Here is a 16,078-nt window from a genome sequence, read left to right as displayed (position 1 = left end):
CACTTCGGACTGCCATGTAAGCGGTGGAAAGCAGCAGGGCTCAGAGAGGAGCATATGTAAAATGCATTCCTTCCAGGAGCACAGCAGGGTCCAGCCTGGTTCTGTAAAAGTAACATTGTAAGGTGGAACGTCAGCAAAAGTGGACGTTGCTTTTGTTGGCCCTCATTATTGCCCATAGAACTGAGTTTGCGTTGTGTGGAAAATCTGATCACATTCAGAGGTTCTCTGGGAACACATCTGTTGGGCATTACATAGCCGTGCTGAGTAAGCGCACTTTTACCAGGAACGGCCTGGTACGGCATCAATCAAGGCAATTATTTTTAGGCTACTATGATTTAATAGAGGTTTAAGATCATACATGAAGCTGTTATATTCTGTAAAACACACTATTTGAGTTTTTTCCCTTAAAAATCGATTTTTTTAAATAAAAATAATTGATCATCAAGATGTAACACTACTGAACAGCTATGATATAGGCAATAGGTGTGTATTTAGTTGTGCATATTTATTTATTTATTTATTTATTAGGAGGCACAGTGATGAAAAAGGTAGGGTCCCTGGCTTGATCCTGAGCTCATGTTACAGTCTTTGCTTGTGTGCATGTTCTCCCCTTGTGTGTGGTTTGTTCTCGGATTTTTTCCCACCTCCCAGGGGGTGGATTGGCTGCACTAAATTGCCCCTAGGTGTGAATGAGTGTGTGAATGTGTGTGTGTGTGTGTGCATGGTGCCCTGTGATGGATGGCATCCCATCCAGGGTGTATTCCCACCTTACGCCCAGTGTTCCCGGGATAGGCTCCCGATTAACTCCCACCCTTACCACAGTACTGGACACTGAAGATGAATAATTTGTTTGTTTGTTTGTTTATTTGTTTGTCAGTCTTCACTAATGGCTTTATTCTGGTCAGTGTCTTGATGGGGCCAGAGCCTATTCCAGCAACACTGGACAAGCAGTGAAAATACGCCCTGAATGGTGATTTATTCATTTGTTTGTTTGTTTGTTTGTCTGTCAATCTTCACTAATGGCTTTATTTTGGTCAGTGTCATGATGGAGACTCAGCCTATTTCAGCAAAACTGGACGAGAGGTGGAAAAACACCCTGAATGGTGATTTATTCATTTGTTTGTTTGTTTGTTTGTTTGTCAATCTTCACTAATGGCTTTATTCTGGTCAGTGTCATGATGGAGACTGAGTTTATTCCAGCAAAACTGGACGAGAGGTGGAAAAACACCCTGAATGGTGATTTATTTGTTTGTTTGTTTGTGTGCTTGCTTGTTACAGTATCATTTTTATGCAGAGGGAATTTTATATTTCTACAATTTTAGAATTCAACTATTTTAGAATTAAATAGTTTTTTAAAACAGCACAAATGATTAATAGCAGTAAATACACATGATATTTTGAGTAAAGTTTACATTAACACATTTCTAGTAGACTCAGGAAAAAACAGAATTTTTCAATATGAATTTTAGCAGCAAGGGCTCATGGGAAGCGAAAGATTTTTTTTTTTGGGGGGGGGGGGGGGGGGTGTTTCCATGGTAACTGTTTGGCAACAACCAACATGGCGAGTGCGACGCACGCGTTTGATCAAACCTTCACGTTTAATGTGCTTCCCAACAGAAAGTTCACATTCCTGGAAGATTCGTGTGTATCGGATCTGTTGATGAAATGGTGAGTTACATGATAACGTTACTGTATTCACCGTGTTTTCCAAAACTCATAGCTAGTTAGCTCGCTTTCTCACAGCACACACAACGGTAGCTAGGCAACTAGCCAAATTACCTAGCTACCTAGTTACACATGCTAACATAACTTTAGCTAATCTAGATATTATATATGTACTAAAGCGTTATATATACTTCCAGTGAAATTTATAAATCTATCATATTTTAACATTTTGGTTAAACTTCAAGCTGTTATTACTGTATTACTGTAAATTGTATAAAATTAGAAAATCTAATCTATACAGTAGATCTAAGTGAATTAAGAATTATTATTATTATTATTATTATTATTATTATTATTATTAATACCTCTGAATCAATAGTTCTCAAAGTGGGGTGAGATCAATAAGGAACTAGTTTTAAATCCCAACCCACACACTTGGATTGAATGGGTTTCATCCAAACAGTAACTACAGATAAAAGCAAGTCAGCCTATAAATAACTTGAGCCCAATATGCTGTCAGTGGAAAGTTCAGAAATTAAAAAGCTGTGTGGCTCTAATAAGTAGACAAAATATTATTCTACACATTTGAATAATGTTTATGGAATAAATCTGTACTGAGGATGTTTGTAAAATTTATTTTACAGTTAAATGAGTCTCTGGCTGCAAAAGCTTTGAGAACCCTGCAGCACATTATTATATATTTGTCTTACAAATGATCTTTTATCTGAAGGTTTACTGGTTTACCCACCAGCTGCACCTATTTTAATAAAGTATCATTTACAGTCTCCATAGGATCTAAGTGTAACCTCTTAATAATACATTCATACAAAGATTTTGGTCTTTGGCGGAAGACTGGTTTAATATTTTTCCTTATTCATCTAATAATTTATAACGTTTCATTTTGTTTGTGGCATTAGTAGTGTTTAAACTAATATAACATGAAATTGTTGTGTTTAAACCCTTTTACAGGAAGTGTAATTATAGATTGTGTAAATATATATATATATATATATATATATATATATATATATATATATATATATAAATAAGGCTAGGGGTTAATAGTCCTTTAATAGTCAAATAAATTCCACAGACCTTCTCAGCACAGATCTTTTTCATGAATATTATTTAAATGTATACAATAATATTAATAAACTGATATTCCTGAACTTTCCAAGGACAGAACACATTGGGTTTAAGTTAATCGTTTGCCTTGACATTTGGATTAAATCCATTCGATTCAAGTGACCAGTCAAATTGTGTCTTTATTAGTAGTAGGTTGTGATATAAACCACTGTAAAAAAAATAAATAAATAAATAAAAATAAAAATAGAAAAAAATTCAGACCCCTGGCTGTCTCCTGAATCACTAGTTTAAGGATGGTGATTAAAAAGGCTATCCAGCTCCTCTTATTCCAATAATGTAGCCTAGTTTCAAGCATGATCAGTCTCTTCATGTGACAGAATCGTTTCTTTGCGATTTCTAATTCTGTTTGATTTTATAATTCCTCCTGTATGTTATTTCAGGTCCATGTTGGGGAGAATTTCCGCCCAGGCCTTTAACTTTGACCAGGTCTTTCAGTCTTACATGAAGAATGACTTTGCTCTGGTGAGTTCTGCAACAGGATTTTATTCAAAGCACTGTAATTTTTAGGATTATTTGCACAAGGGTTAAGGTGGCCTGCATTTTGTTTAGAACTTCTTTCAGGACCCTTGTGTGAAAAACAACTTGCGTGTGTTGGACACTTCAGGCGTGTGGAAACCTCTGGGTAGGCCGGTGTTGTCACAGCTACACAACTAGTTTTACATTTAGATTCAGTGTGTGTACAGTTTATAATTACGCAGTACAGTATGATGTTGCGAAATGTCTTTATTTCAATAGGCAGAGATGTTACACATGTGGACGTGGAACTTGTTCCATGCACTAAAGTGTCTGTGGACATATTTGATCCACTTTTCTCCAGTGGAATCGTGCATCCTCCCGGTCACATTGCCAAATGTTTCCACGACGTACATCCTGACTTTGATGAGTTGCGGATGGTAAGCATGCAGGTACTTGAATCATGTTAGATCTCATTACGATTGCTTAACTCCCTTTCAAGCAAAACGTATTGTGTACTTATTGATGTGTATTAGATGCTGCTTGAAGAGGACTCTGATAACTATCATGTGGTCAGTCCATGTGACCGTCAGGAGTTCCTGTTTAGGCTGTTTAAGCACATCGTACTGGGTGGTGAACTCTCCCAGTATGAAGACGTCATCACTCCCTACATTGAAACTGCAAAAACAATTTATAAAGATTTGGTGAGGTAAGTCTGTGAGCAAATATTATACTCAAAATATCACCTTATATCATATCAGTATCATCTTAAAAGCCAAATTGAAAATGCAGTTGCCTCTGTGGCAAAATATCTAATTTAGATTATACATACAGAGCTGTTGAATTCTCATTTTGTCAGAAGGTGCTGATTAATTGTCTATAACAGCAGCTCTGACAGTAGTTCCATCTGTAATTCAAATCACAAGTTTGTATTAATGTACACATTCTGATACACTGTATGATAGGGGTGCAATGATACATCGTTACACAATGCATTGTGATGCAAAAATTTGACAATGTGCATCATGGGAATGTGCAATTCACATTGCGCAAATCAGCATTCTATTAATGATGCATCTAATGCAGTTGCAGTATTTGAACACCAGAGGTCCCAGTCTGCACATAGAGTTAAACTATATAGAGCGCATGCTGGTCACATGATCACGTTCTTTCAAGGAAAGTCTGCGAGATCTGCACTTGTGAAGATGGATAGGCTGTTGGCTCCGGACTGCAACGACCAACATGCATTATGCATTATACTTTATACAGTTACACGACCATGTCATAAAGGATAAAAAGAGCTCTACAGTAGCTCTCGAACAACACCAGAGCCTGTGGAAATCGGACATTTTGCCTACCTTTGGAGCTCTATTTCAGCTGTTGAGCTGATTGTGATTCAGTCGATCATTTTCCAAGTGCCCAGGTCAGACGCTTTGTTTATTCAATCAAAATTTTTTAGGAGAATTTATAAATTTATCTATTTATTTTTAAGATATGGTAAGCCTGTAGTACGTCTTTTACAATATAAAATCTCTGTTAAAACGAAGTAATTAAAAAATTGCTACACACAGAGGCAAAAATGCACATTGTTTTGCACTGTTTATGATTCAGAAATTAAAAAGTAAAACAACTCTTTTCAGTCATAATTTTTCTTCATTCAAATGTATGGTTCTTCCCCAGACTGTTGCCACAAAATTGGAGGCACACAGTTGGATAGGATGTCTTTGTATGCTGTAGCATTAAGGTTCCCTTGACTAGAACTAAGGGTCCCAAACATGTTCCAGCATGACAGTGCCTCTGTGCACAAAGCAAGTTTTATAAAGACGTGGTTTGCCAAGGTTGGTGTCAAAAATCTCGAGCAGTTTGCACAGAGCCCTGACCTCAACCCCATTGAACACCATTTGGGATGAACTGGAACGCACACTGCACACCAGGTCTTCTCACTCAACATCAGTGCCTGACCTCACTAATGCTCTTGAACACAAATCCCCACAGCTGCGCTCCAAAATCTAGTGGAAATCCCTCCCAGAAGAATGGAGGTTATTATAACAGCAAAAGGGGACTAAATCTGGGAATCAGATGTTCAGCAATCACATATGGGTGTGATGTTCGGGTGTCCACAAACTTTTGCCCATATAGGTTTTTTTTTTTTTTATCATTTCTATAGCAGCATCTTACACGGGGACTTGTAGAGGGGACACTCCACATAATCTAATAATAAACCGATCTGGAAAAAAAATGCTGTTATTTAACAAAGACTTAAAGAGATGGGTTTTTTTTTACATTGTTCCGAACTATCACCTTCCACTGTCCTCGATCAAAGCTATCATAGTTATGTCATAGATCACTAACTAGCCACGTTGATTACTGACCACATCCGCCTATAGTCATGGGTTTTTTTAAGTGACATAATTAAAGCTGGTTAAATGTGGAAGTGTGCACTTAACAGCTGTGATGTAATAAAAGTGAAGCCTGTAATCCCTCCTGTGAACAGATACTTGTCTGTCACATGGGAAACTCCTGTGACGGGGGTGTTTGGTTAATGAGTACGGTCATTGATGTGACTTCAAAAAATGATTAAGGATGTTTCTCTCACCTATTTCTGTTTCTTTGAATCACAAAGAAACTGTGACTGAATACGATCAGTTTCTCTGAATCACAAAGAAACTGTGACTGAATACGACCAGTTTCTCTTAATCACAAAGAAACTGTGACTGAATAAATAACTGATTGCTTCATTTCAAACATATTGTGGTGTACAGAGGCAGAATTATGGAAATTGTGTCACTGTCCAAATACTTATACTTTTCCATAAGTATACTTTTCTCGACAAAGCTCAGAAAGAAGAAACTACAGTGAAAAAGTCGAGTAAACAACAGGGAGAACAACACAATGATGAGGCAAATACACATCATCGGCTGCTTTTTAAGTAAAATAAACACAGATAAATGATTGTTCAGAGCAGTCAGCATATTTTGGCACAGATGGAGCTATGTGCATAGGTTTATCCAAACCATTAATATTTACAATGTTTTGCATCTGAAATGTAACTTTAATATTATTGATCCCAGGAGCAGGGTATTTTGTTCACTGCACTGAAAAATGAACCATGTTATTTCTTTGCTCCGTAGTGTTCAGAAAGATTCGGACACTAAGATGATCAGCGTCGTATCAACGATTTTGAAAGTCTCTGCTTATGTATGTATCTAAAATCCCATTTAAAGTTGGTCTTTAATATATACAGTCCTTTATTGTTTTATACCACACACAGAAAATTACTATATTTGCTAATTCCTTGTGCGTAGTAATTTTACAAAGTCCGAAATCACTTGGTCCTGTGATCTTCCTTAAATTATACTTATAACTAGTGGATTAGATCCAACATTTTGAAATTGTTGTTTATTGCTCTTGGTCTTAGTGTCTGCCTTTTTTCAGATGAAATACTTTAATACTATACAAAAGAGTGACATCATAAAGAAATGGATCATTTATTTATTTAATTTCTCCTCCACTTTTCCTCAGGATGATCATGGCTTGTGTTATCCCTCTGGAAGAGACAACGAGCAGACATTCACCTATCTGTGCATTGATCCTTTCAAAAGACATGTGTATGTCTTGTACCACAGTTTTGGCATTGGCCTGTTTTCTAATAATGATGTTCTGTGCTCTTGAACAATTTATGAGTTTTTTTCCCTTTCTTTTGCTCTATAGTTTTTGTCAATAATTGTAATTTATTTTTTATTTGTTACAGCTGTCTAAATGAATCTTTGTCTGTCAGTAAAACAAAAGTGCCACTGAACCAGAAAGGGTCCTTGATAATGTAAAATGTGTAAAGTCACCAACAGCCACAGCAGACTGACACATTTCCACTTACCAGCAGTAGTGGGTGTAGTGCCGGTATAAATGTATCAGGTACAGCAGCTTTGGGGTTCATTACTTCATTACACACTCCTACCTTGTTTCGACACTGTGTAAGCACAGTTAGAGATCTTTTTCTACACACAATGTGTGTGTGTGTGTGTGTGTGTGTGTGTTAATCATCATAGTCATCATCAGCATAAGTTACTGACCACAGGTCCACTGGAGTTAATAATAAATAAAATTTCAACTAAAATAATAAAATCCACAAGAAAATATCAACGATCAAAATGTAAAAAATATGTTTGCCAATGCAAGTAATGAGAATCAAATCAAAATGTATTTTTCAAAAGCATTACTTCTGAGTCACACTCTCATTTTGTATGATACTTATATGACAAAGAAATATATGTGGATGCATCTCCATACAATTCAGTAGCTCCTCGTATTATTTTTGTCAGATGTTTAATGCAGCTCAGCTCCATTCATTCCGCCATGTCAGAGGATGCTCCACCTTCAAAGGGGTTAGACATGGCTAGCTTTCAGAGCACTTCCCTCTCCAAAATCAGTTGATCAATAGCGATGTAAGGTTGAATGCTTTCTTTCAATTGTGACAAACATCAAAAAAAAAAAAAAAAGAATGATGCTAGAAGCAGTAGTGATGGGAAGATCAGATCATTTTACTCATTTGGATCTTTTAATCTTGTTCAGCAAAATGAACAAATCTTTATTCAAGTTATTTCATTCATTTTGCTCATTTGAGCAGAATTAAATTAAAATGTTACATTTTCAATAGCCAAATTCCCTCAACACATCATATTCCGATCATATTTGATCAAATTCCATACTCCAAAAATGATAATACAGCCAATGACAAATTATGAGAAACAGAAATTATTAATTCACCACTCAACTGGGTCTTCTGATCTGAGTCGTTCATTCTTTTGTCACGTGACAGCCTCATAGGCTGAATCCTAAATATATAACCAGTATAAATGCAGAGTTGTGACATTTCTATTTTCTATACTGAGTAGTTAATTAATTTCTTTTTTTTTTTTTTTTATTCAGTAATAACACATTACAAAGAAGGGCATAAATCATACAACAAGGGGATGTACGATTAGAGAAAAATAAATACATTTGACCCAAAATCAGTTCAATAGTCAAGTCAATAATATGGGATTTTCTCAAACCTTTTGTATTACATGATATTTTCTGAAGATAAAAGTAAATCCACTGTAAACAAGTATCTTGCTTTATCGACATAATTTCCCCCATCATAGAGATAAAGTTTAAAGTATTAACTAACTTTTTATTACTAGATTCAAATTTGTGCTAAAATCTGAGATCAGAAAATGTGTTGTGTAACTGTAAGAGTAAAAAAAAAACTAACTACCTACTTCTTTGTAAGGAAGGTTGGGAATTATGAACTCATTTTTGTACATATACACACTATATTACCAAAAGTATTCGGTCACCTGCCTTGACTCACATATGAACTTAAGTGCCATCCCATTCCTAACCCACAGGGTTCAATATGATGTCGGTCCACCTTTTGCAGCTATTACAGCTTCAACTCTTCTGGGAAGGCTGTCCACAAGGTTGAGGAGTGTGTTTATAGGAATTTTTGACCATTCTTCCAAAAGCGCATTGGTGAGGTCACACACTGATGTTGGTCGAGAAGGCCTGGCTCTCAGTCTCCGCTCTAATTCATCCCAAAGGTGTTCTATCGGGTTCAGGTCAGGACTCTGTGCAGGCCAGTCAAGTTCATCCACACCAGACTCTGTCATCCATGTCTTTATGGCCCTTGCTTTGTGCACTGGTGCACAGTCATGTTGGAAGAGGAAGGGGCCCGCTCCAAACTGTTCCCACAAGGTTGGGAGCATGGAATTGTCCAAAATGTTTTGGTATCCTGAAGCATTCAAAGTTCCTTTCACTGGAACTAAGGGGCCAAGCCCAACTCCTGAAAAACAACCCCACACCATAATTCCTCCTCCACCAAATTTCACACTCGGCACAATGCAGTCAGGCAAGTACTGTTCTCCTGGCAACCTCCAACCCCAGACTCGTCCATCAGATTGCCAGATGGAAAAGCGTGATTCATCACTCCAGAGAACGCGTCTCCACTGCTCTAGAGTCCAGTGGCGGCGCTTTACACCACTGCATCCGACGCTTTGCATTGCACTTGGTGATGTGTGGCTTGGATGCAGCTGCTCGGCCATGGAAACCCATTCCATGAAGCTCTCTGCGTACTGTGCTTGGGCTAATCTGAAGGTCACATGAAGTTTGGAGCTCTGTAGCAATTGACTGTGAAGAAAGTCGACGACCTCTTTGCACTATGCGCTTCAGCATCCGCTGACCCCTCTCCGTCAGTTTACGTGGCCTACCACTTCGTGGCTGAGTTGCTGTTGTTCCCAAACTCTTCCATTTTGTTATGATAAAGCTGACAGTTGACTGTGGAATATTTAGGAGCGAGGAAATTTCACGACTGGATTTGTTGCACAGGTGGCATCCTATGACAGTTCCACGCTGGAATTCACTGAGCTCCTGAGAGCGGCCCATTCTTTCACAAATGTTTGTAAAAACAGTCTGCATGCCTAAGTGCTTGATTTTATACACCTGTGGCCAGGCCAAGTGATAAGGACACCTGATTCTGATCATTTGGATGGGTGACCGAATACTTTTGGTAACATAGTGTATATATGTGGAATACTATATATATATAGTATATACTATATATATATATGTGGAATACTGTGTGTGAATACTATACATAGTACACACACACACACACACACACACACACATATATACATATATGTGTGTGTGTGTGTGTGTGTGTGTGTGTGTGTGTGTGTATACTATGTATGGTATTCAAATACTATCATAGGAGAGTGATGAGATGATGCAATCATAGAAGCAGCTGAGTGAAGAGGAAGAGCAACGGACAAAAGCACGCCCTTCCTCGCGTCTGTAGTTTTCGGAAAGTACCGTACTGTTTCTCTCTCTCTCTCTCGCGCGCGCGCTCCCTCGCCTGTGATTGGTTACGCAGTGTCTGTACGGTAGCTACAGTACTGAGCGCTAACAGCCGTATTATCTCATCCGGGTGAGTTCAGTTTTACTTCTACATATGGTTATTAAAGAAACGAATTCTTTGTTCTGCATTCACATGCCACTATATATAATGTTAATGTAATCAGGAAATAATATAAATAATCTAAACCAAATCCTTGTGTAGTGTTTGCTATTATTCGAGAGCTTTTACTCTGTAATACTTTTCTGACGCATATCACGAACAGGTTCAGCTTCCAAAAATGATACACAAGAGCACGAATATATAATATAATATAATATAATATATATATATATATATATATATATATACATGTATGCATATACATACATACATACATACATGTATATATATAATAATATATATATAATAATATATACATGTATGTGTGTGTGTATGTATGTATATGAATGACCTGGAGCATATATATAATCTAAAGATATTTATATATCTATATGTGAATGACCTGTAGCATAAATGTATGCGTATACAAAGTTCAGTTTTGTTTCTCGTTCACATTCCACAGGGTTTCCGTGTGGGGATTTTTCCGCCTACGTCAATAGATCAGTGAGCCATTTTAAGTCACAGGAAAAGAAAGGACGTCGACAGGAGCCAACTGTCTACAGCTTCATTTGTCGACCTTATGTGGTGAGTCTGACTCTGCCTCATGAATAATTATCGAAGAATATTAACCAGGTGTTCGTCTTTATCTTTGTAGCATTATTATATTCGCTATAATATCTCAGCACGAAAAGAGAAGGGGAAAAGCCAGTTTCAAAATGGAGACTGTCTGGTAGGTTCGGCTCTGTGTCTAAACTCGGACTGCTAAACCTGTGGTGTTTCTCCCCAAAAAGAAATGAAGGAAATGCTTTCGGAGGATTATAGGGTCAGGTTAGTCCTTATTTGAGCTGTGAGACGTTATGTTGATAGATTAAATAAAGGTAAGAACCTGTAAAACAGGTCGGTATTTTGAATAGATAAAGGGTGTAACTGAACTGAGATGGCTGCAGGAGGTTCAGTGTGTGACTAGGGAAGTGAGCAGTTTCCACATTTTACAGTCACATAAAAAGAACAGAAATAGACCTTGAGTCTCCTTCTTTTGGGTGTCCAGCTTGTTCTGTCCTGTAAAAATAGTAGCCAAAATGTTTGGTCACTGTCGAATTACTAAATATTGCCATTCTATTTTTTGTTTAAAGTGTTTTGTTTGTCCTAAACAAATAGTCCAGATTAAACTTTAAGTGTTTAGTGAATTCCTGTGTTAACCAAATAGGCCACTTAAATCAGACATATTATTATATCAGCCCTTTATTATTGCTAAACTAGGCTTTTTAAAAATGGTGGATTGTGTTTGATCAGATGTCAAAGCACCACCTCTCCAAAAACTCGTCCTTTAGATCAGCTCTTACTTTTTACCGCAACTTAATCATCTCTTTTGATATGGATGACTAATGCATGATTACTGGATGACTAACGCATGCTTGCTCCGTCAATCCGAAAGCTTTTACAGGAAAGTGAGTAATCTCTTCCTTTCCATCCAGAAATCAGCACCAGTTATGCTCCAGGTATGTCAGGGTCTGGATTTGAACTTATCCCTCAATGATAAGGCAAATGCTGTTCTAATGTGCCGCTCTGGATCACCTTTAACCTGGATTTTTAACTTACTACTCTACGTACTATGCTAACGTCATCCAAACCACCCACATGCTGTGTGCTTAATCATTTGCATCTACATTTGCCTAACTCTAAAGGGAGATACCAGAGACACACAATGGCTAAAACATAGACACATTCACTTTGTCTATGTAGTCAGTGTAGTTGTCTATGTAGTCAGTGTAGTTGGAAACTGGAAGCGTTGTTCACTTTAAATATAATTTTGTCTCACGTTATTAGCATCAGATGACATTTTTTTTTGTTTTTATCCCCAGGTAACTGCACTACTGAAGCAAAGGGGTTTCTCCTACCAAATCAAACCTCTGTCTTTCAAGGAACATATTTTTATTTCAAAATTATATTAAAACTTTTCACATGGATACGTAAACTCCACCATAAGGGATGTCAGCAGGGAGAAGGCCTTTATTTACCACATCCAGGAAGTCTACTACCATAGGGTTTGTCATTAACACACGATGCCTTGTTTAAAGTTTAGCTCGTGTCTGGGTTGGTTTGTTGTATTTGTTAATGATCCTGGGTGAAGGCAGATAGCAGACATAGACGATCACTCAGTTCAGTTTATGTTCAATCACTTTTTTGTACATGAGCTGTTTGTTTTCTAACACCTGTGTGGGGATTTCAGTTTGCTTTTAGAGGTCATGAGCATCCTTATTTTTATGTCATTCCATCACAGATGGTAGTTTGGATTGTTACTGACAAAATACACTGGTGTTGGAGTTTGGTTTGGTGTAAACTCTGTTTAAGTCTAAGGAGAGCTGGTTTCAGATGTGTTATGACAGTCAGGGAAGTTCCTTATTAAAGGGAAAAGAAAAGGGAAATGTTCACCCCATGACTAGTCTACAGTCTTGTGGAGATGATCACAAGTTACAATAGCTGTTTAATGTTCTTTTGTCATCTTTGTTTATATATCAAGCTAAGTTCATTGTAATCACACACACGTGTAGTCACCATCCTGGGTGTGATAATTAAAGCCCTTCTCCCTGAGGACATCCCTCTTTTCCTCTTTATAATGGAAATTCTACAAAATAGTCCTTTTCTAAGAAGTCTGTGCCGTACCAGTGCGCCAGCAGACCTACAGTATGATAACACGAGTGAACTGTTTCGTATTTCGACCTTTGCAAAGTTCCCCTCTACGGCACCGGTGACTGAGAGAAGCCTGGCCCGTGCTGGGTTTTTCTACACTGGCATAGGTGATCGGGTTCAGTGTTTCCGCTGCAACGTGACGGTTGACAACTGGCAGTCGGGAGAATGCCCAGCCGAGAGGCACAAGCAGATGTCGCCCAACTGCAGCTTCATTCAGAGCTTGCCTTCCACCGCCAATCTCCTGTCCTCCTCCCATTCAGCCTTCTCACCTCTCCGCAATGCTACTATCCTGCAATTGAACCTTCCTGCAGCCACTTCAGCTTCAGGCCAGACAGATGAGCAAGCTGGTTACCTGAACATGAGCAACCTTGCCCCCTCCAGCCCTCTCTCATCTCGTGGAGTGGAAGACATGTCCCATCAGAGGCCACCTGCTTGCCACAATCCCAGCATGCGGCGTGAGCAGGATCGCTTGGACACCTTTCAAAACTGGACTCTTACCACGATCACTCCTGCAGAGCTTGCCAAGGCTGGTTTCTACTATCTCAGCCAGGGAGACAGAGTGGCTTGCTTCAGCTGTGGTGGGCACCTGAGCAACTGGGAGCCCGGAGATAGGGCCGTATCTGAGCACCAGAGGCACTACCCTAATTGCCGCTTTGTGAGAGGTGACCGAGCTGATAACATCCCTATAGCTGGTGGTTTGGCCAATGTGTCCAACCCAGCAATGCAGCAGTGTGAAGAAAGGCTGCTTACATTTGTCAACTGGCCTGCAAGAATACCTGTCCGACCAGACCAGCTGGCCAAGGCTGGTTTTTATTACGTTGGTGAGAACAGTAGAGCTTTCATTAATATAAGTTTGTCTTTTGTATTTGTTCACCATGACATCTAAGGAACATTCTTTGTTTATTTGTAGGTCGTAACGACGATGTAAAGTGCTTCTGTTGTGATGGAGGACTCAGATGTTGGGAGTCAGGGGATGATCCTTGGGTTGAACATGCTAAATGGTTTCCCAGGTAAAGTGATTTTACTTCTCAATGTCTCTTTCTATTTAGTTAGAATTTTTTTTAGTGGCTCAAACTCACACTGTAAATCCCTTCCTGTTGTAGGTGTGAGTACCTTTTGCAAGAAAAGGGGCAAGAGTTTGTTCATCAGATCCAAGCCAGATTTCCAAGATTGTTTGAACAGGTATGTAAATGCAAAATAAATCTGTATACCGGCTGTATTATAACGTTTTTTTAACCACAAGAGATCAACCTTGGTTCTTAATTTTATCCTCACAGCTGTTGAACAATGGGGACTCAAGGGAATTTGTTGATCCACCTGGTAAGTAAACAGTATTATGGAACATATAACATTGTGTGTAATAAGAAAAACATAAGTGTGATGGGTTGTAATGTAGTAGGAAAATAATCAATGATACAGTGGTCTGGTGCAGCCTGCTACAAAGTTCCTGTTACCACCCTGAAAATTAATATGTTCCAATACCAGCACATACCAAAGTGTTTTATTCCTCATAAACTGCAGCAATTTACCACTGCTAAACAAATGTTTCCTTGCATGCTATTATATAGAAAAATAATTAACATCTATCTAGTTGGAATTGAGAATTCAACAGGACTGGTATAAATGAAGGTTGTGTGTGTGTAATTACTTTCTGTTCACTTTTATTTGTAGTTGTACATTTGGGTCCAGGAGAAGAGCGCTCAGAAGATGCTATAATGATGAACACACCTGTGGTGAAAGCAGCCTTGGAAATGGGCTTTGAGCGCAGTTTAGTGAAACAGACTGTACAGAGCAAAATTCTCACCAGTGGAGAAAACTATAAAACAGTACAGGAACTGGTGTCTGACCTGCTGAGTGCTGAGGATGAAAAAAGAGAAGAGGAGCGAGAAATGTTTGCAGAGGAAATGGCATCAGGTGTGTCTTCATGTTGGTTCATTTACCAGTTCAAATCCAGTGTGGTGGATATCCATCTGTAATAGTTGCCTTTTTTTTGTTTGTAGATGGGTTTACTTTTTTGAAGAAGCACCACGCTGCCCTGACACAGCGTTTGAAAAGTGTCCAGAGCCTAATGGATCATTTATTGGAGGAGAATGTAATTTCACAGAAGGAGTATGACACCATACGCAACTGCACTTCAGTCAAGCAGCAGACGGGTCAGCTCATTGATTTGGTCTTGTCAAAGGGGAATGCAGCAGCAGAGGTCTTCCGCAACTGGATCAAAAAGAATGATGTGTACCTCTTAAGAGAGCTAATGGGTATTTAACCTTGTATTTTTTTTTTTTTTTTGATATGCAGTGTCTGTGAATTATCAGTGTTCAGTGTTAGTCCTTGTCTGTGTAAAACCATTATAGTTGACACATTATAGCAGGTAGGAACACATAAATGGGATCCCCTTAAAAAAAAAAAAGGTGATGCTCAAAAAACACTTTTTAGAATTTTTTTTAAAGTATGCAGGGAGAATTCCACAACAAACATACACCACGACATATTACTGACAATCCATTTTATGTTCTTTTCACTGCAATTTCAGCCCAGACAAATGAAGCTGTATCACCGAGTCAAGATCTTTCAGGTATCCTCAAACATGAGAGGTTTTGTTTTTGTTTGGTTTTTAGTCTTTTTTTTGTTGTTGTTGTTGTTGTTCAGTTTGTAGCTTTGACACTAAGGGAATCAGATACAGATCCTGCCCTGAAAGACTGAGCAATATGGAAACTCTTTATTAAAGTAATATGATCTGTTTTTATTCCACAGACTTGCCCATGGAGGAACAGCTGAGGAGACTTCAAGAGGAGCGCACATGTAAAGTATGCATGGATAAAGAGGTCAACATTGTGTTTATACCATGTGGCCACCTGGTGGTCTGTAAAGAGTGTGCTCCTTCATTACGCAAGTGCCCCATATGTAGAGGCTTGGTAAAAGGCACAGTACGCACCTTTCTGTCTTAACTGTGCCAAGTGCTTGAGATACATACTGTGTGATAATTGCATATGTTAAATAGTTCCTGCATTGGAAGTAGAGAATATAAATAAAGAGCAAAAATGAAATGTTTGCTTGAAGAGAAAGTTGTTTTGGAGACTTGGTATAGAATTATTAAACAGTCATTTGAAATTTGTCTTGTTTTGGTTTTTA

At 38.4% G+C, this 16,078-nt stretch overlaps 2 protein-coding genes across 4 annotated transcripts; both read left to right on the top strand.

Annotated features, from left to right (window-relative positions):
• The first annotated feature begins 1,540 nt into the window (after positions 1–1,540).
• cfap300 (cilia and flagella associated protein 300) lies at positions 1,541–7,553 on the top strand. Of its 2 annotated transcripts, none has more exons than XM_026938828.3 (7): positions 1,541–1,668; positions 3,192–3,273; positions 3,361–3,433; positions 3,547–3,704; positions 3,801–3,973; positions 6,396–6,462; positions 6,787–7,553. In XM_026938828.3, the coding sequence occupies exons 1-7, from the start codon at positions 1,559–1,561 to the stop codon at positions 6,934–6,936; spliced, it is 813 nt and encodes a 270-aa protein (XP_026794629.3). In that variant the 5' UTR covers positions 1,541–1,558; the 3' UTR covers positions 6,937–7,553. The 2 variants fall into 2 exon arrangements, with proteins under 2 accessions (XP_026794629.3, XP_034167253.2); XM_034311362.2 differs by having other exon boundaries at positions 3,547–3,716.
• A 2,521-nt stretch (positions 7,554–10,074) lies between these two features.
• On the top strand, positions 10,075–16,057 carry birc2 (baculoviral IAP repeat containing 2). Of its 2 annotated transcripts, XM_026938464.3 has the most exons (10): positions 10,075–10,228; positions 10,722–10,843; positions 12,121–13,770; positions 13,860–13,959; positions 14,053–14,131; positions 14,227–14,269; positions 14,621–14,863; positions 14,950–15,204; positions 15,480–15,521; positions 15,701–16,057. In XM_026938464.3, exons 3-10 carry the CDS (start codon positions 12,876–12,878, stop codon positions 15,892–15,894), a joined length of 1,851 nt encoding a protein of 616 aa, XP_026794265.1. In that variant the 5' UTR covers positions 10,075–10,228; positions 10,722–10,843; positions 12,121–12,875; the 3' UTR covers positions 15,895–16,057. The 2 variants fall into 2 exon arrangements, with proteins under 2 accessions (XP_026794265.1, XP_053096171.1); XM_053240196.1 differs by lacking the exons at positions 10,075–10,228; positions 10,722–10,843 and adding an exon at positions 10,881–10,988.
• Positions 16,058–16,078: the final 21 nt, after the last annotated feature.

Source organism: Pangasianodon hypophthalmus, chromosome 15 (assembly GCF_027358585.1).
Source record: "Pangasianodon hypophthalmus isolate fPanHyp1 chromosome 15, fPanHyp1.pri, whole genome shotgun sequence".
NCBI classification, from domain to species: Eukaryota; Metazoa; Chordata; class Actinopteri; order Siluriformes; family Pangasiidae; genus Pangasianodon; species Pangasianodon hypophthalmus.
The sequence above is the reverse complement of the archived record's forward strand: the minus strand, read 5'-3'. Positions and strand labels throughout refer to the sequence as shown.